The sequence below is a fragment of the Pterocles gutturalis genome, unplaced genomic scaffold (assembly GCF_000699245.1).
Source record: "Pterocles gutturalis isolate BGI_N339 unplaced genomic scaffold, ASM69924v1 scaffold12043, whole genome shotgun sequence".
Classification (NCBI taxonomy): Eukaryota; Metazoa; Chordata; class Aves; order Pterocliformes; family Pteroclidae; genus Pterocles; species Pterocles gutturalis.
Genome location: NW_010120576.1, coordinates 39,540 through 59,023, shown reverse-complemented (window position 1 = coordinate 59,023; position 19,484 = coordinate 39,540). Strand labels below are relative to the sequence as shown.

Below are 19,484 nucleotides of genomic sequence, written 5' to 3'. Positions count from 1 at the left end.
ATTCTATTCAATACATACAAATCATTAACATTATTTCATAATAAGAGACTGTACACACCCCACAGTATTTCTAAGTTAATGACTTTCTGATCAGAGCACAATGGTGGCATGAATTATGACACTTCACACTTGACAGACCATTGAGAGAAGAAATTTAAATAAACCGAGTGCTTTTAAGTATGTTACAAAACTCTTAAAATTTACTTCCATTTGGCTCGATGATTATATTATTCACAGTTCAACGACTATGATAGAAGCAACAGCCTTTGGTAACTAAATCTAGATGACTGACCTGTTCATCTCATTCAGCTAGAGGGAACCTCAGAATTACACAGTTACAGAGTGAAAGTTAAAGGGAGGAAATTCTGTTCAGCCAAACAGAATGGCAGCTGATGGCAAGCTAGCTGAAATCCATTTGACCTCATCTACATGAGATTCTCACCTGTCTTTGCTGTATTGGTAAGTTCAGTAGCTCCTACAGCTCCATGAACAGTGACATCACCGTCAGGAAGGCAGAGCTCAAATTCCTCCAGAGGCCTCTGTCCAGCTGCAGGGAGAACGGGGAGACAGATGAACAAAAAAGAACAAGTAAACAGCAAGAAAATAATTGTGATAGCAAAATGAAGTGGATACACACTGGATGCTTCACAGCTGGATTATTATGACATACCAGCTAGTAAAACTGTTAAGGATCTAGAAAAACAACAATGTTGCCTTTTTACAGAACATCTAGCTAAATTAGGGATGGCCACAGCAAACAGTAAAAATCTTTAAGCCTCTCAACTCACCAAACAATATTTGAAGATTAAAAACAAAATGTTCTTCCTAGAAATGCTAAGTTACCTTCTCTTGCTTCTGCATCATAAATGAGCACTTTTGTTCCCTCCAGGACAATATACTTCCTGTCCCAGCCCTGTTGCCCACGTTTATTATTCCTGAAGAAAATAAGCATAAAGCCATGTTGGATTTTTTGCTTGGATTCTGAATTTAAAAAGCATGCAACCCCTAGAAAGATAAATTTCAGTGGTAATAAGTAATTGTAATGGGCATGTACCAATTATCACATTGTAAGAGCCAGGATAATATAAAGAACTGTTCCAAATGTTTCAGCACCTGATACGGCACCAAGGTTCATGTTTATACCTTGGCACTTTCATCCATCCTTCAAGTCGCAGACTGCTGCTTGGCTCCTTCAGCTGCAGACCAGGAGAATTCATTTTATCCCGGCAGAACGCTTCAGAGAAGTGTGTGGCATATTCTGCTGGCAGTCCACAAGTAGCTGGCAAGCAAGCTGAGCACTTTGGGTGACACATCACTTGGCATTCTGACAAAAGGACAGAGAAAAACTTCTGTTAAATGACAAAAAAATCATGACACAGCTGTCTCAACTTCTAACATGCAAACCCCAGCTTTTCCAAGAATCTCCTTCTGCTCTAAACCATCAGACGTTTTCTAATGTAGAATGTTTGCACCAACTACTTTCAAAGTCTTCATACTTGGTCCTTTCTTCAGCTTTCACTGAAAATCTGTTCTAGACGGCTGATGCTTTTTCATTCTACCGCCCAGGTACGCTTTGTTAATGCACACGCTCTGCTCTTACCAAGACATTTTGATGCTTGCCGTCCAAAGTGCACGGTATCCAGACACACTGCACATTTTGTTGCTCTCATGTTTAGCCCCACGTTAAAACGATGTGGGATATTATGATGCATTCGCTCTTTCAGGCGTCGGCTGTACTCTGAAAAGGAAAAAATTCCTTATCAGGATGAAAACTGTGATAGGGATGAAAATTATAGTAGGTTTTGGCATTTTAAGGCCCAGGTAATAAAAAGTGACCACATATCTCTATCAAAGCCCTGCTGAACATAGACACTATTTTCCTTTGCAATCTGCAAATCTTAAGCTACGTTACCACCTCAGTCATTACCTCATACAGATGCACAGAATGTGCCACTGTGAACAGACTGCAGAACTGAAATGGCTAATGTTTGGTGTAGCGAGATCGTGTCAATCAAACCATCCACATTTCAAGTCTGCACTCAGCTCCCAATTCTTACGATGTGCTAAAGTAATCTCTCAACTTTGCTTACAGCTAACAAACCCTTCAACGCCTCTACTGCTGTAATCAATACACAGCAGCCTTCTCCATACAGCCTTGATGCTAACCATCAGTGCCAGCACCTCTTAAAGCATACCCAAAATCCCTGTTAGCGGGTTTATACAGAGCACAGTTTATCCTTCAAGGCACGGTCTTTTACTGATGATGAATACGATTCTCTTCCTCGCCTATGAACTGCCTCCAAGGACATCTTCCCATGCCAATGTCACCCATCCTCATAGCACCCTGTTCCTCCCCAGCTATCTGTGATGGCTGGACCAGTTTGTGGGTTCTGTTTTTTTTCCACCTAAAGGCTGGAGGTTTTAGTTCAGAATCTCTGGGCTCAAAACTCATTCTGGAATACTGTTAACTAAGAATAAATGAGCAGAGCCCTCAATCCTTTAATATTTTCTGATGATCCTCTCCTCTCCATTCTCAAGGATATAGAAGGGTATCCCCTTTTTCTAGTTAAGAGGATATCAATGTTGTCTTTGACCTGGTACCTTCCTTTTATGCCTAACCAAAGTCTTTTCCCTTTACCAAAAGTTCTTGATAGAGACTTTCTGCTCAGCAGAACAAAACATTTTTATCTAAACTGCAGATAACTGCTAATGAAACAGACGTAAATCCTTTTGATCAATGCAGAGAGTAACACAGAAAACAGACTCCTTTGAAAAAAACATGCTCTTAAAATAATTCAGGCTAATAACTACTTTATTGCTGAAGTTTTCAGAAATAAATTATATAATCCAAATAGAGAATTTTAAACCAAAAACAAAAGCAAAACTTATCATCTAGTATTCCTATCATGAAAAAAAACTGGTTTTGAAATTTAAAAAAAAAAAAAAAAAGAGATAGCATTGAAATATTAGACAGAAAAATAAGAGCAGAAAAGTTCACCAAGAACCTACCCTCTGGTGTGGAAGCTTCCTTCCTGCGACTGGAGGGTGGAGCTAGCAAACTGATGGGAGTAGGCTGATGCTCTGGTGAGCGGACTATGGCAGACATGATGATCTGCTGCCTGGCTGTGGCTGGAGTGGATGGATGAGGGTGGTCTGATATTTTCCGATGAGCAGCTATAGACAAGATAAATGCCACTCGTTACCATAACCAATATGAAACGCTAGTTCATAGCAGTGATTTGTGTAACCCAGTCAGTGGTTATAACCCGCAGAAAAATGTGTGGCCATAGTGCATCTTCACCACAGTAGATAAGAATTAAACAACATATGTTACTGCTATAGTGGCACACAATCAAAGGCACATTTTCAGACCAAAAACGTGCGTCTCCTTCCAGATTCACCTTTTCTGTTAACCCCTACCTTCTTCACGAGCAGATCTGAGTTCAATGCGTGTTTTCTGTAGAGCCTCCTCCAGCTCAGCAGAACGAGCCTTCTCCTTCTCCAGTGCCACTTTCAGCTCATTGTATTGCAGGGGAACCTGTGTGGGTAAAGAAGGGTCCTCTTTCCGCCGACTAAACAGGCCCTAGCAACAGAAACACACAGACAACTCCTAACTCCTAGTAAGAGATGGCTTAAACTAGGCAAAGCGAAACTAGCTAGTGGCAGTCCGGCCAGAGGGCCTAATGGTAATTCTGATATGCGTAAGGATGGATTTTTAGTTCATATTGGCACTGGAAAGAAAACGTTGAGATATGGATTAATTTAAAGAGGGACGTACATTACCTGTTAGCACTCACGTCTTGAGTTTCCGAAAGCATCTAAACAGAGGATCTCAAAATACGTGGTTAAAATTAAGTTACTTAATTCAAAATGACAGAACGGCTTATGACAAAGATGTGACACAAGTCACATCGCCTGACTAATCAATCCTAGGCTGTAACTACAAGACAACCACTCTAGATGCACAATATGTTCATACACACATACATACTTACTATTAAAAAACAAAAGCATGGTTAAAATTCTGTATTCCTACAGCTTCACTGATGTGTAGCTACTGGGTTGTAACCTCAGTATTGTAGGCATAACAAAATACCACAAAGAACACATTCTGCCTACTAAAGTTTGCATCTAGCAACTCAGAATGCTCTTAAATGAGGACACATTTGTGTTACACAAAGAAAGATAAAACAGAATATTATGACTACACAGCACATAACTAATCACAAACCCATCATTTAGTTCCATGTCTCTCAAACCTTTTTCACCCACCTTTTTCTTTTTTGCTGGTTGGTCCATCTTTGCCTGCAGGAAATCAATGAGTTTGGTTTGCTGAGAAATAGTGCCCTCCATTTTCACTTTTTCATGGGAATAGAGAACCTGTGAACCACACACACATATAAGAAATTTCACCTTGATAGGAGAAACAGATAACTCAATAGCAGAAGAGAGCTCAAAATAGTATAAGGAAAGTGTCACATAGAAACAGTATGTCACATCCTAACAGGGAGCGGGGTTTTAGGATGAGGAGCACAGAGTACTGCTTGCTGTTTCCTCACTCTCACCTGAATATTTTCCAGCTGATATTCCAGGTCACTTCGTTCAGTCTTCAGAAGATCTGCTCGATCTAGAGCCTCTTGCAGACCTTGAGTTAGGCGGAAGATGTGATTCTTTTGCAGATCCATTTGCTGCTGCAGCTTTGCCTGCTGTTAACAGGAAAACAAAGGCCAGTGTTTTGGTTTGGTTGTTCGCTTGTTTTTAAATAAAATCTATCAAATGGTATCACACTCCTTATAAAATAAGCACCACTGTGGAACCTAAAAGTAAACAGACAATTCTTAAAAGCTGGGAAATTACAATACTGTAAAGTTTTCCTTCCTTTCAGAATGCACTATGACTAAAGCATTTCTATGTAATGTATTTATATCAATTTGTAGCAACACCATTTCTTTCAACTGCATGTTCAAGTTATTTGCTTTTTTAAGCATTTAAAAGCTTGTAATTGTTAATAAGACTGCACATATATGAAGGATTTTTTATGCCATTTTCTCAAGCTCTTTATACAATCACCAGAAGCCATCTCAGCACTTTGTAATTAAAAAAAAATAAAATCTTTCCTATAAACCAGGATGAACTCCTTCCTCTACAGTCATATGAGATAAGAATCCAATTGTTTACATCTGGCTGCAAGGTCCCTGTCCTTGCCTGACTCGCTGTCACCCTTGGCTCCCAGGTGACCTTCCCTTACAGAGCAGTTCACTTTTACTGCTCCCTGGTATGGCTGCACACTTCACAAAGTTTTAAGTAAAAACAAAACCTCCAACTTTATTAATCTCCCCAGTTACATAGAAAGAAGGATGGATGTGTAATGCTGCTAATCCACACAACTTCCCCCTCTGAAGAGGTGGAACCTTCTTCTGAAGTTATAACATGAATTTTCAAGGTTACCTCCTCCAGAAGCCTCTGCTTGAGCTCCCTTTCTGTCTCAAGCTTCTGTTGTAAGCTGCGTGCGTTCATCTCCAACATAGCGTGCTTCTTCTCCAGGTCATTGAGCTAGACAGGTTGGATAGAAGGTCAGAATAACACTGAACTAACTAACTAACAAATATAGCATTCCAAAATCTTAAAATACAACTTTGCCAAGCACACACTAAAGAAAAATGATACAATTATCCTTTACTTAACGTAAGTGGGAAAACCAACCAGACAACCTTTTGGTATGCCATTACTCAAATGCAGGTATCAGGTTATTGAAGGACTCACTGTACACTCCAGGTATCGTAGGCTGGCTTTCTGCTTTAGTCTTTTTCAAAAGGAAATGTGAAATCTTTGGCTTGAAGATACAATTCTATTCTATGACCTGCAGTCTTTTTCATTTGCTCTAACACACTGAAAAAGCTGCTCAATATGACATTTCTACAAGTAATATCTCTATAAAAGTATCTCATCTAATTATTAAAGTCTACAGTTGAAAGTTACTTACCTTATCAGAAAGGCTCTCAGCTTTGAGTTTTTGTTCTTTTAGTGCTTGCTGGAGGGCTAGAATCTCTGCCTTGTGTTCTTTGACAGCTAGTTCTACCACCTGGCGAGATTCAGTAATACGCTGATCTGCTCTCACTCTGTATTAAAATGGAAAATAATGTTACCTAACTCCTTTCTGGGCTTGACCTCTTCCTAGCATGCAGCGGCATCAGTAACTCTTTCAGAGGTTTGCCTCAAGTTCACGATGTTACGTTACAAAGCCAGACTGTGTGCTGCAACACTTTTATGTTATATAACCCTGTTCCTGCCCCTGCTAGAACTACGGCCTGAAAATTTGAAGACCCCACAGGAAAAGTTAGGAGCAAAGACTATTTTTCCATATAATAAAGTAGAAGATAATAAATCAAGACATTTTATAAATTACAGTGATAAATACCACTCCCCACAAATCACTTGCAAAGAAAAAAAAGGAACAATATCACTGGTGCATGACTATTAACTAATAAACCATTTTTAGAACTACCTCACAAGAATTTATATTTAGTTCCAACTCCCATATCCTAGTCTAAATATAATTTTTGTACTAGATTCTATAGAGCATTTTCATAAAAGTTAATAAAGGGAGGAGGAGGGGGGAGAGACCTGCTCTGTTTCTCGGTATCCAGCATCCTCTGCAACTCTCTAACTCGACATTCGAACTGGGACTTCTCATCCCCTAGAACACTTCTCCATGCTTCCCACTGACGCTCTTTCTCCAAGAGTTCATCATTCAGGGCCTCCAAGTCCATTACTTGCTCTTCCAGCATTGTGCATGTTGTCTTCAAGGCCTCCATAGTCTAAAAATAAATCCTCCTATCAATTCTCACATCCCACATCAAGCATGCACTTTAAGCTTCAGCCTTACCGTTTAAATTACAGTACATGCAAATTGGCAGCAAACATAAGCTGGTAAATCACAAGCCATTTATTTCAAGGCTTCCATACATTCACTTGTGATTGCCGTTAATGTCAGTTCTAGCTCATTACGAAAATCTTGAAATTTCCAGGGTCACAAAATTAAAATTATTAATTCTAAGTTACAGTATGTTCAGAGTGCAAAATGTCTAAATAAAATTACATAAAAATACGATGGGAAGTACCAAAAATTTCCATTTGCTGAGCTACTCTGGGAAGGAAGGCTTCAACAATAAATGGTTTAAGCCATTGCCCCTGGAAGCATATTCATTCCTTATAGGTTTCCAGATATAAAAGAATTTTTTCCTTTTCAGATAATTAGCTATCTATCACGAAGAGACTGTGATCCAGACATATAAAGCCTTACTTGTTTCTGACTGGTCAGCTGCATTTCTCTCTCGGTGATCTCCCGACGGAGATGGTCAACTTCACTTCGCAACTGGACAACCTCATCATTGGCCCCTGAGGCCTCATCAAGTTGTTTGGACAGGAAGAAATTCTGATTGTTCAGTTCTGCATTGTCTTCACTGAGCTGGTTCAGCTGCTCTTCCAAATCCGTAATTACCTAGACAGAAAAATAAATTAAATTACATGTCAGTGAGGACAGTTTTTTGAAAAAGTGTTCTCCTCTCACAGAATCATTTATTGCCAAGCAAGGAGACAACCTGGCTTTTAATTTTTTTCAAATTTAAACAAAAGCAATATTGTAGTTGTAGATTTTATGCACAGGAGTGGATTTCACTTAGGAATAGAGTTTTGTTTCTTACAGAAAACAGCTTGATTTTTTGTAGTTGGTTTAGAGTGCTGCAATGCAATTTATTATTTGAGAGAGAACTGTCACATCTACAGGACTGGATCGGGAATCAGGAGTTCTGGTTGTATTCTCAGATCTGCTGCTGACTTACAGTGTGCCTTTGCCAAAGCACTTTACCTTTTTTGCCTGAATTTTCCCTTTAGGTGAAAGGAGGGTAATACCTCTCACAGGGGCTTTCGAAGTGTGGTATTTAAGAAAACCGAACAAGAAGTGTAATGGAGGCAGCACAATTTGAAGAATCTGCTTAGCAATTTTTTCTATTACTAAATGTAACACTGCATGTAACCAGGAAAAGCAGAAAAATTTTAAGAAATATATTCTATCAAATGCCTTTAATGAAGTGGAAGCATCCCTTTGTTTAATCAGAATAGCATTACACTATAGGCTTTAAATAGCATTCCCCTTCAATTTAAAGAAAAACATGAACCACCATGGCCTGTTTTCACAGTCCCGTTTGATTTTTATGAATGAAAGGTCATAAACACTGGATGGATGAATACCTGTACCTCCTCCTAACTCAAAACCAACGTCATCACACCAGAAGAGAAAGGAACCTCAGTACAGCCTTGAAATCAGCTTAATCAAAAGAATTTCAGAAACTGGAAAGCTCTATACAATTCATATTCAACTCTTACAAATATTTTCTAGAGGCATTTTTGCCTAGATGTCAAAGAAAAGTGAAAAAGATACTTCATTAAATGGGAAAAATTAAAATCCCAGAGCACAGCTGGAAACATTCCAATTTAAATCTTCCAATTTCCTGCAGAAGCCAAGGACTTAAATAACTAAAGCAGCCGAGCAGAGAGCACACAGCTCTCCTCAGCTATCTGGAAAGATGACAACCATTTCCTTTTGAAGAATCTGTAATGCATATCCTGGCAGCCTTTTACCATGCCTCTCCTAGATCTAAGTTAACAGTATTTGATTTTGAAACCATCAGCAGAAAAAGCCCAACTGCCATGGCTCCCTGCTGGGTGAAGGGAGTTCCTGCTGCCCATATGGTTAGGGTCAAATCACAATGATTCATCCTCTAAAGCACAACACTTCCAATGAAAACCTGTTTCTTGAGCACTCTTACTGCCCTATTCAAAATACATTTTATTCTGTATCATATGTGTCAGGTTTTCAAATAACACAGACTGTATCATAAGGATGTGTTAGTGTCTGCACTGCTGTAGGGGTAAGAACTTAGAAATGTATTCATTTAAAGAAAAAGGAACAAAACAACATTTGTTTTTACAGTGTTTTACCTGCCATTCTTACCAATAACATCTGAGATTTCTAGGAACTGCCAGATAAAATCATCTCTCTTTTTCTTTTACTTGTTTTTCTTTTTAACCACACCCCGTATCTAGGCACTTTTAAGTAATCTTTTGCACGTCCATAGTTTCTTACACATATATTTTATATATTAATACAAGTACCTTCTATTAAAAAATATTAAACTAGTTTTGAAATACAAGAAAGCAGAGATGGGAGAAACAAAAAAAATCACATGGTGACATGCAGAGTTAATATGTCAAACTACTTAATTCATTTTTTAAAACTGGCTGTATTTCAAGTTTATTTTATCCCTTAAGGGCTTGAAGTTAAGCTCCCATTCGCCTTTATTCTGTGTTCTGAGATTTTGACTTCTTTTCCTGAATATAACTAAAATTAAACCAGACCATCTTAATGTCACTGTTACATTTTATCTAGTAGGATATTTCTGGAAAAGCAGTTAAGAAAGAAGGGTACTAGAAGTGACGTGATCTCCTTTCTTGAATATTTTCCTAACAGTATTCTTAACTGACAATTCCAAAATGGCTTGGTTTAAATTCCAAATATATCATAACCTATATAATGTAATCTGTATAGATTGATAGATTTTTATTTTTTTGAAGCGAGAAAATTTGTTCTTTTCTGTACAAATTTCCTTTTGTCACAGGGAAAAGGGAAATTTGTTGACAAATCCAATTTTTGAAAGCTATCTGCAGCTATGTATAACCCAACAGGGTTACAGAATTTATAACAGTAATGGGTAATATCAATACAGGAAAATGGGACATGGTGTGATATGCCTGTCCTGGGAACCAAGAAAAAAGAAAACACAGATCAAATAAATACATTTGATAGGAAATGCTGTCTAAGGCATACATACATACATACAGCCTACACCAGAATCCTGTATGGGAAAAGTTAACAGCTTTAGGTATTTTTCTTTCCAGTTAAGGAAATCACCAGGCAAAAAAAAAGCCCAAACCAAACAAAACCAAAAACCCAAACAAAAAAACCCCCAAATAAGCCCGCCAACCAACCCTGAGCTATTCTGGAGTTAAATTTGTAAGTACATTAAAGAAAAGTCTGTAAGAAAACACCATTGCATCCTTTGGAAACTCATAATATAATTACAAAAATCTTCACATGTAAAGTTTATAAAACAACCAAACACTTGAAAGCTTGGAAAAGCAATTCTAGACAATCTGGGCAGCCTTATCTGTGCCACTGTATCGTCATTCACAGAGCAACTGGAATTTTCTCTTCAATCTATGCACACGTTCATCACAACTAATACACAAAACAGATATAATCCAACTACGCCGTGCTAATCTTGGCAGAGCGTTCACTACGTGCCACATCTAAGCGCACAACTTATTCTTTATACTGATCCAGAAGACTGTATCTCATTTTCAGATTTACAGAGCAACCCAAGCATAAGGGCTCTTCATCAAAATGACCATATTCAGCACAATTCCCTCCCCACCGCATAGTTTCAGAAAAGCAAAGTGTTTCTCTAGCGTGAGACTGTGCAGATTCACAGCTATTACACCTGGCCCTACAAACTTCTCCAGGCGTGGATCACAAATTCAGTATCACAGCAACAAGCAGTTCAAGGCTGTGATGATTAGCTTTGCGTATCAGACACAATACACAAAATTTAATCCAGATGCTCCACTTATCAAATCCACAGGCAGAATAATGAGGGGAAGGAGGAAAGGAAACCGTTTGAGAATACTAGGAACTGCAGTTTGCAAACTTCTCCATAACATTCCTTCATGAAGGCGTCTCAGTTCTCCGATGTCACCAACACACATGCAGGAAAATGCCAGGACACAGCAAGGCCAACTGTTTCAAGATGCTACCAGCAGCATGTTAGTTGGCGTTCAATGCAATTTTTCACACAACCTTAATTCAGAACTCCCAGACCAACGCACAGTTTTACTCTATCCATTTCCCCTCCTCCTCACCCTCACTGACCTTTACTAGAAAGTCTGCTGTCAGAAGTAAATAGGAAAAAAGAAAAAGCTATCTCTTGGCCCCAAATTGTTGTGAGGAGGAAGCAAGAGCTGGCATCAGACTCAATTCATCTTAACCTACTCACATTTGGGTCTGAGAGACAATGCTTTTCTAGCGGAGAAATACAAACCGTTGTAACAGAGCAGAATACCAAGCCTCTTAATGAACACAGCTGCAGACAGATACCAGACTTGTATTTCTACCTGTTTGATCGATACATAATAATGAACTCTTCGCTTTCTTCCCCTTCCCATAGTCAGACAACATCTGTGACTTGAAACATACCTTACACTGAGGTCTGTCTCCAAAAACTCACCATGGCTTAGCTTGATGTACATTGCTCTCATGAGTAGCTGCAGAGTAGTAGGAGATTTCTCTCCTTCCCACACCAACCCATTATTAAAACACAGAGTCTCCTGTGCTCCTCCATCCTAGTTCCCAGAAGACGAGCTGCCTCTATGAGCCACGAGCCTCATGCTCAAATGATGATGATGTCGCCCACGGTGAAGGTCCCATTAGCCTCTTTCACAGCAGCACCTCATCAACACGGTGGAGTCTCTTTTTGTCAGGCTACAAAAACTACAAAACTCCCATTTTTGCCTATAACTGACATCTGCCATCACATTTTCTGTGAAATGAGAATCAGGGATAAGCCCTTCCACCCAACAGCCATTCTGTTCCTTTTTTTACAAATTTAACAAAGCCACACAAAAGTTTTTGCCTGGGTATTAGCCTTGTTACAGTGGGCAAGATCTCTTTACGCTGAAAAATAATTTAGCATCAAAGGATAAAACATCTTTAGACATAATTTCAGAAGTCCTCAAGAACACAGATTATTCTTGTATGTCAACTCATTGAGCCAATCTGGAATCAGGGATTTAAACTGAAGTCAGCAGGACTTTATGCATGACTAGGACTATCCATGTGCCTAACGGGCTTGCAGATTTACTGCCTCAATATCCAGTCTCATAGACAAGTGCAGAATCAAGCCCATCAATGCTTAAGATAGGAACACAAGTGATGACAAAAGAACCTGAAGGAGGGGAGAGAAATCTCATTTTATTGGAGAAATCTTGAATAAATGGAAGTGCAATATCCAATTAGTGTTAAGAAATGACAATCTCCTAGCCAGAGTAAAAGCGACAGCCTGTACCTGAAAGAAATTAAGAGATTCAGCTGGTGGTTCCGTGGAATAGCAATTAGTATTTTACTAAGCTGAGTGTAAATACTTCATAGGATTCTTTTCTTCTAAATATTTATAAACTTTACCACCTGCCTACTGAATGTTTTATTTTTGGAACTATTCTACTACTATTCAGATAACTTAGTTGTATTTTTAATTTATAATGTGTTGATGATCCAACAAGCCATAATTAAGAGCCAGTTGGAAACAACTGACAAATACGTAAATTTTCCTATTTAAGAAAATGCCTTTTATTTCTAGATCTTCTTCTGATTGCCTAGAAAATACACTTAACACTCAAATGGATCATATTTTTTGTTAGAATAATTCTTTAAATGTAGGGAACTAGTCCTTCTCCCTCAACAGATTTGCTGGATGAGCCATCATTGTGAGAAGATTATGATAAAATATTGTTCTTCATGTGTGCCCACATGCAGCCGCGTGTGTGTACAGCCGGTACTACAATTTACAATTTTTATTGCAATTATGTATCCTATTATTTCTTGCACAGTTGAGAGACAGAGAAAGCAAAATCTAGGATTTTCTTTTTGATCCCCAATAGTCAAAGAGAGATGTCACAAGATGAAACAATGCAGAGCTATCAGAGCAACTGAATATAAATTCACAAACAAGGCAGAATTTACGACAAACAACACATCAATGGTTTCTGTGGATGCACCCCAAAAAATTAACAAATAGGAGAACCTACTGCAGAGGGTCAGAGACCTCAGCAAAAGGAAGAACAAGAGTGCAATGATGGTACAAGGAAAGCAGACATACATTTGAGGTGCAAACCTTCTCTACAATCAGAAGTTGTGAGCTTTGTGAATTAAGTATTTTTCTTTTGAATACTACAAAAGTACTGAAGTAATTCAATATTTTGATTTTTTTCCTTAATCTTATTTTCATAATTATCATGCTGTTTTGGGCTTCTCAATAAGATTCAATTTAAAAATAATTCCATACAAAAGTTTGCCTGACTAGTTCAAGGAGTTTGTTTCAGCTTAAAAGGGTATCTTTTGCAAACTTGCTAAAAGAATAAACCCACTCATTATCACGCTGCATAAGTAGCAGCATAGAACAATTATTCCCTTGAAGTGTTATCTTATTTTGAAAGGGGTATAAATTCTAATCACCCTCAAGTAGAATCACATGGTCACCAAAAAGCAAAGCCTGCATCGTACTGGTCACAATCAGATAAAAATGCAGTTGAAACATCTGGTGAAGGCACCACAATAAACGTTCCCTGATCCCCCCTGTCCATAGAAGATTGTTATAGATTTGCTTTCAGTATTCCTCAGTAGACAGGATGGACAGCTAGAACTACTCGTAACACAGAACAAGAAAGCTTCTATCCATGGTCAATTAAATTATACATGCATTCTCCTGGGCTGGAAAGAGAATGTATGATGAGCATGTATTATTCATTTAGGAACTATTTAATTAATTTCTTATTGATGAGCATGTCTGATCCTACTTATCCCACTGAAGGGCCTTACAATGCACAACACTTTAAAAATCCTTTTATGCAGAACCTTTGAAGCTCTCAACATTCTTGAAGTGTTATGGGTCACTCTTCACCGCTGGAGATTGTTCACCACCCTCGCAGAGCCAAAGTGTTACTAGATAATGAGTTACAATCTCTGAAAGGCAGCCTACTGTGCAGTGAAGAGAAGCTACAGATTTTCCACAACTGGTTTTTGCCTGCATGGGGATCACATAAGCATTTTCACAGAAAGCCATTGGCCTGTATGAAGGGCAAGATAGAGCAAAAGACGGTAGCAATGGATGTAAGATCCACGGTAGGACAGATGGAGCTAGAGGACCAATTTAAGTAAATGAAGAAGGGAGCAATAAGTAAAGTTTCTTGTGCAGGATTTCTTTTAGATAGAGGTTAACACACTTTGGTAAGCTCTGCTTCCTCATTTCTTCATATCAGTGAATTCTATGAACAAAATAGAAGAATCCCTTTGATCAGTGCTAAAGAGCAACTGAGGAAAAGAGAATAACTCTGATCCTGAAAAGATATTTTTGAAAGATGAAAACTTGTACATTAGATACTTAGTCCTACAGCATGAAAAATTAAGTTAGAGGAAATCACTGTGAGCAGGGAAACAATCAAGATTTAAAAAACCAGCAATCAAGCCCTGCTTGCCGGATGGGGTAAGAAGAAAAAGCCTAGAAAGAGCGGCAATCAGTGCTGATCCAGAGGACTGCGGTCCTTTTGGAATTCACGTCATTGGAAGACAGGTGCTCTCCATCAAGCATCAGTCTGAAGATAGTGTTCATCTGCAAGAATTCCTATGGACTGACAAACCCTCGGACATCTGTCCTGGACTGATGAAATTAATCTAAAAACATGTCAAAAGATCTAAAGCAATAGAAGATGCAAATTAAGATCCTAGAGTCCTCTCTGCTCTTTGAGCAGATGACTACATATCAATGTATTATTTAGAACCGTAACATTTCTTGCCTCTTCAAACAGAGTTAAAGTCCTCCTTAAAACCCAGAGTAGCATGAAGGCTCTTCCACTCTGCCCTAGATCTACAACACAGCCCAGGATTTGGACAGGTAGATCTTTTCTTCTCTGAGCAGAAAAGATCTTCAAGTACATTTTTTGCAGCTGCTTCACCATTCTTATTAGCTGCACTGCAATGAGATGTTTTAATTTACTTTCTTCTGCAAAAAGAAGAACAGTGTCAATTTAATGATCAGACTAAAACCTCAAAATTGAGGTTTAACTGAAACCTAAAAGAAATCAGATCCAATCAGCCTAGCTCCTACTAACACCTTGAAGCCAGAAGTCCACATTAGGACTGGTGTCATCAAGGATTAAGTAAGTAAATTGTTTGTCTCCTTTTCCTTAATTTCAAAATAATTCAATGATCTGTATTTAATACTCACTGTGCAGCTATTACGAAGGGCTTCAAATTTACGCTGGATTTCATCTCTATGTGCCTAAAGGAGGTAAGAAGTTAATCATCAATTTTTCATACATTAGAATTCGAATCCAACAGCTGTTGCTAAACAAACTGCAGAACAATCTACCAGCAAGCAAAGTTTGGAAGGCAGATGCTGCAAGCCATGAAAGCACTTTGTAGTGGCAAAGAACTGATTAGCAAAAGTCACATCCTACTTTAATCAAAATACACTTACACTCCCAATTCTGAGCTACTTTAGAAAATGTACAAACTCAAAAATGGAATTATGTAAAAGGTTCTATCTGAAATGGTCACCAGAAGACATGTCAATTCCATGTTAAGTTTGTACATTCTTGACATTTAAATTTGAGTTGGTTTTACTTCCATATCCAGATTGGTATTTCACATAAAATAAATACTGCATATAATTTAACGCTTGCAAAGAAAAACTATAATGAAGTATTATGCAAGCTATCCCAAACAGCTCGGCCAATCTACCTGAATCCTACCATAAAGTACCGTTTAATTCCGAGTCTCTCTAAAAAACAGAGATGAAGCATAACAATCAATTCTTTGGAAGACAGCATCCAAAGTATGGAAGAGTGCAAACACTTATTTTAAAAGAATGCAATATCGCATGCACCATTTTACCTCCTAATTTACAAGCAAAGCATGACAAAGCAAAAGTTCTTGTTTCAGCCTCATGGCCTCTTTCAAAATTCATCAAACTGATGTTTGAAGTGTCTAATGTCATATGCTATCTGGAAACTTGACAAATTAAAGGTTAGTGCACTAGCACATCCAGCCACCTTTCTTCATTCAGAAAATTTTCCTTAGAGCCAAGAGACTAAACAGGAAAAAACTGTTCAGCAGAAGTCAAATGTGAGAGCTAAAAAGCTATCTTACCACAACAGGCAATGTGAAAACCAAAAAAAGTATCTTGAAAAAAAAATCCATAACAGAAGTACTCCCAAGCCCACTGAACTGGACTATCTTACAACAGCTGGTCCAATAGCACTACCATTTTGCCAAATTAACTGAACCAATAACTGTGTGAACACAGTCACAAATACTCATCTGTTTCACTGGTGGCGTAGGGTAAAATTTTGCCAAATTAACTGAACCAATAACTGGGTGAACACAGTCACAAATAGTCATCTGTTTCACTGGTGGCGTAGGGTAAGGACATCAAGCACATCGCCATCCCATTGGCAGCGATATTAGTGGTTATGCAAAGCTTTCAGCTGGGAGGGGGCCGCCTCAGCTTTGAGCAAAAAAGAAACTGATGCCATGTTCTATTCAGTTATTCTTAAGCCTTGATGGCGCTGCTGTACTTTCCCAGCATGTACCCGCTTTAGAACAACTCTGAGTGAATGGTTCTCCTATTCGTCTACTCAAAGCATCAACATCATACAAGCACCCATTGCAGCTGAGCCCACCATGCCTCCAGGAAAATAGCAATGGCAGAAATATTCGGATGCCACTGGAGCAAGAGAATGCATATTTTCAACACTTCAAAACGACTGGATTTGAGGGTCATTAAAGACTGCTGCTCAAGGGGGGTTAGCTGGTAGCAGGTCATATACTTCTCCACTCTCTCCCTCCACAGCCCTGGGAATCTTTTATGAAGGAAATATTTCTGAGAATCAGTTTGAAAGCATCTTTTTGTACTCAAGAGACAGCAACCAGCAGCATATAATTTAGAATTCCATTCACTAGGGGGGAAGAGGGACGGGTGGGAATTGAACTTTTTTTTCTTTTATATCATTCACACACCTCACCAGAGACTGCGAGACACATGTGACAAGTTTTAATGAAATAAGAATGGGAATAAAATTATGTGCTAACAACACTATTTTCCTAGGAATTTGGGTTATTTTTTCCCCAAATAAGTATCCTCAAAACAGGATAACTGATAGAAAAAAAAATTTATGATCATCAAGTACTTGAGATGTTATTTAAATAATTAAATCACAGGGTAAAACTCCTAACAATAATTTCATATGCAACTTTCACCTCGTCACAAAAGTAACAATGCTCTTAACAAACAATCAGTTTTGGCAGCAATGAACCACTACTAGGAAGCATTCATGTGGCTAGACAATGAGACAGACTAAATTTAACATTTGAGCCATTCCTGCCTCTATCAACGCAAGGAACAATTCATATCCTGTTCTGAAAATTAAAAAGTGAATAGTATAAATCCATTTTAACCTCTTTATGAAACATGCACCTCCATAATTCTAGCCTGTATACGTAGCTCATAGTATGAATTTTAAGGCTCACCGTGAGAGCTTGAATCTCTTCCTCTGCCTCAGCTGTAGTCTCTTCTAGTTCAGTTTTGGCTTCGCGGAGCTGATTCTCCAGGGCTGTCCGTGCAGCCTGCAGCCCAGTAATTTGAGATTCCCGCTCCTGGAGTGTCAGCTGCAATTCTGTCAACTGCCTCTTGAGTTCCAGCTTTTGTTCTTCATGCTCTAGACTAACCTGAAGAAAGAAAATTAGCATCCAAATATAAGTTACTAACAAAGAAAATATAAGCAATATAATCTCATTTCAGACCTCACTTTAAGATGCCATTGCCATTTCTATCCCAAAAATCACATCTTGACAGATTGCTTATATCGCTGAGAAGTCAAGGACACAGCTTTGTCTACTACCTAAAATCTAATGGTTTGCTTTGAAAAGGGTTAAAAGCAACCTGGCATTTTGAAACAACAACAAGGGCAAGAACAGTTCCAGCTGTGACTCCAATATCACATATCAAACGTTGATATAAAATGCATAAAAGTTGAAGTAGTTTGTGATGAACTTCCTTCACTGAAACTGAGAATCCTTAAGAAGCTTTATTAAAGAACCTTTAGGCATAAACTTCAATATTTATGTGTATGTAAACATTATGTACATTTTGCAATTTAATTTCATATTTCAGTTTCCCTTCAGCTTATTTTTAAAGGAACCAACCACATCCTCTGGCTCTGGGTTTATCTGAATGGCTTCTGATGAAGGTTTTCTTGAGGCATACTTGGGGATAAACGTGTCCTTTCCAGAAATGGGTAAGAAATGGACAAGCAGCAGAACAGATCTCAGTGCTCAAAATCAAGTCCAAACCTTAGCACCTTCTTCATGCTGTCAGCTGTCCCAAGTGAATCTGTCTGTTGTGCTGTAGATGCGTGACAAGCCTGTCAGAAATCTTACACTGGTCCCAACCAAGTCAAACAAGGACATGTGTTGGTCATCCAACCCTCTCAGCTAAAGGCAAGATTTCAGTCTTAGCTGAAAATTCGTGAAGTGAGACTGGAGAAGGTAAAAGAAGATTTGAAGTGGATCCAAACTAGTTGATACAAAACTAAAAATGAAGCTCAGCTCACAAATCTTTAAAATGCATATTTTCATATGACTGTCAGGTTTCCTTTCCAGAAAACTTGTGAAAAATGTGCATGAAGCAACAGGTCTCCTCCTTTCTTACAGCAATTCTGTTGTGTTCTTTGCTTTCTATTCTGTAGACTCCAAGGCAATGGTTAAGCTGGTCATTGTACGTACCTAAGGTTTTATTCCCTCCCCCATAACCACTTTAGCTGGACAACATTATTAGCATATTGTACAAAAAACCATAAATACGATTCTCAGAAAGCAAGATGATCAAAAAGCTCAAATTCAGATAAATCCTTAATACTTTTATCTCCTTCTAATAACTAATTTTTAATTTTTTGTTTTTAATCCAAGGCGAAAAAAGTACTGCTAGACCAAACTAAATTAATACACCTTAAAATACCTTTTTTTATGACACACAGAACTAAAACAACTTAATGCTAGTTCTCACTGTAATACTCAAAATGGGGTACATTCAAGTAAGTTTGTTTGGAGGAATTAAACCCAAGTTTTCACCTCTCGCAGCCTAGTGTCTAACTCCAGCAGGCGGTTCTTGTCAGTGTGATCTTGGTGACTCATCTTTTCCAATTGTTCTTCTAATTTTCGATTCTGGGCCTCTAACTTTCCAGCTTGTGTCTCCAAGTAGAACTTCTGTTGCCTGAGCTCTGAAATCATCTCCTCTTGGGCTTTCCTGATAGGAGAAAAGCACAAGTGACAAACTCAAAATATCCTTAACATATGGCCTTTCACTGGGGTGAAGTAAAGAAGAATATACTACAAGTTTCCAGTTAAGTAGAATAGTTAGGTTCGTAGCTTAAATTCTATATCCCAACTAAAAATGTTTCACCAATTCCTTGTTACATGTTTTTCTATACAGGAAAAATAAATGCTAAAAATAGTTGCTTTCACATGATATATTTCCATGAGATAAGAGAAACCCTATGGTTTAGGGGTTGCAGGGGGGTAGTATGTTGTGAGTTGTTTT

The 19,484-nt window shown here is 38.3% G+C and overlaps 1 protein-coding gene across 2 annotated transcripts in view; it reads right to left on the bottom strand.

Moving 5' to 3' along the window:
- CIT (citron rho-interacting serine/threonine kinase) overlaps positions 1 to 19,484 on the bottom strand; it is a 68,747-nt gene that overhangs the window by 9,965 nt on the left and 39,298 nt on the right. For both annotated transcript variants that reach the window (XM_010076958.1, XM_010076959.1), the window contains 15 exons: positions 19,016 to 19,190; positions 17,417 to 17,614; positions 15,114 to 15,167; positions 7,304 to 7,501; positions 6,625 to 6,818; positions 5,984 to 6,119; positions 5,449 to 5,553; positions 4,566 to 4,706; positions 4,273 to 4,380; positions 3,421 to 3,583; positions 3,010 to 3,174; positions 1,601 to 1,738; positions 1,144 to 1,324; positions 844 to 935; positions 443 to 547 (listed from right to left, as the gene is read on the bottom strand). In XM_010076958.1, coding sequence (XP_010075260.1) covers positions 443 to 547; positions 844 to 935; positions 1,144 to 1,324; positions 1,601 to 1,738; positions 3,010 to 3,174; positions 3,421 to 3,583; positions 4,273 to 4,380; positions 4,566 to 4,706; positions 5,449 to 5,553; positions 5,984 to 6,119; positions 6,625 to 6,818; positions 7,304 to 7,501; positions 15,114 to 15,167; positions 17,417 to 17,614; positions 19,016 to 19,190 — 2,153 coding nt within the window. The remainder of the gene's footprint in view (positions 1 to 442; positions 548 to 843; positions 936 to 1,143; positions 1,325 to 1,600; positions 1,739 to 3,009; positions 3,175 to 3,420; positions 3,584 to 4,272; positions 4,381 to 4,565; positions 4,707 to 5,448; positions 5,554 to 5,983; positions 6,120 to 6,624; positions 6,819 to 7,303; positions 7,502 to 15,113; positions 15,168 to 17,416; positions 17,615 to 19,015; positions 19,191 to 19,484) is intronic.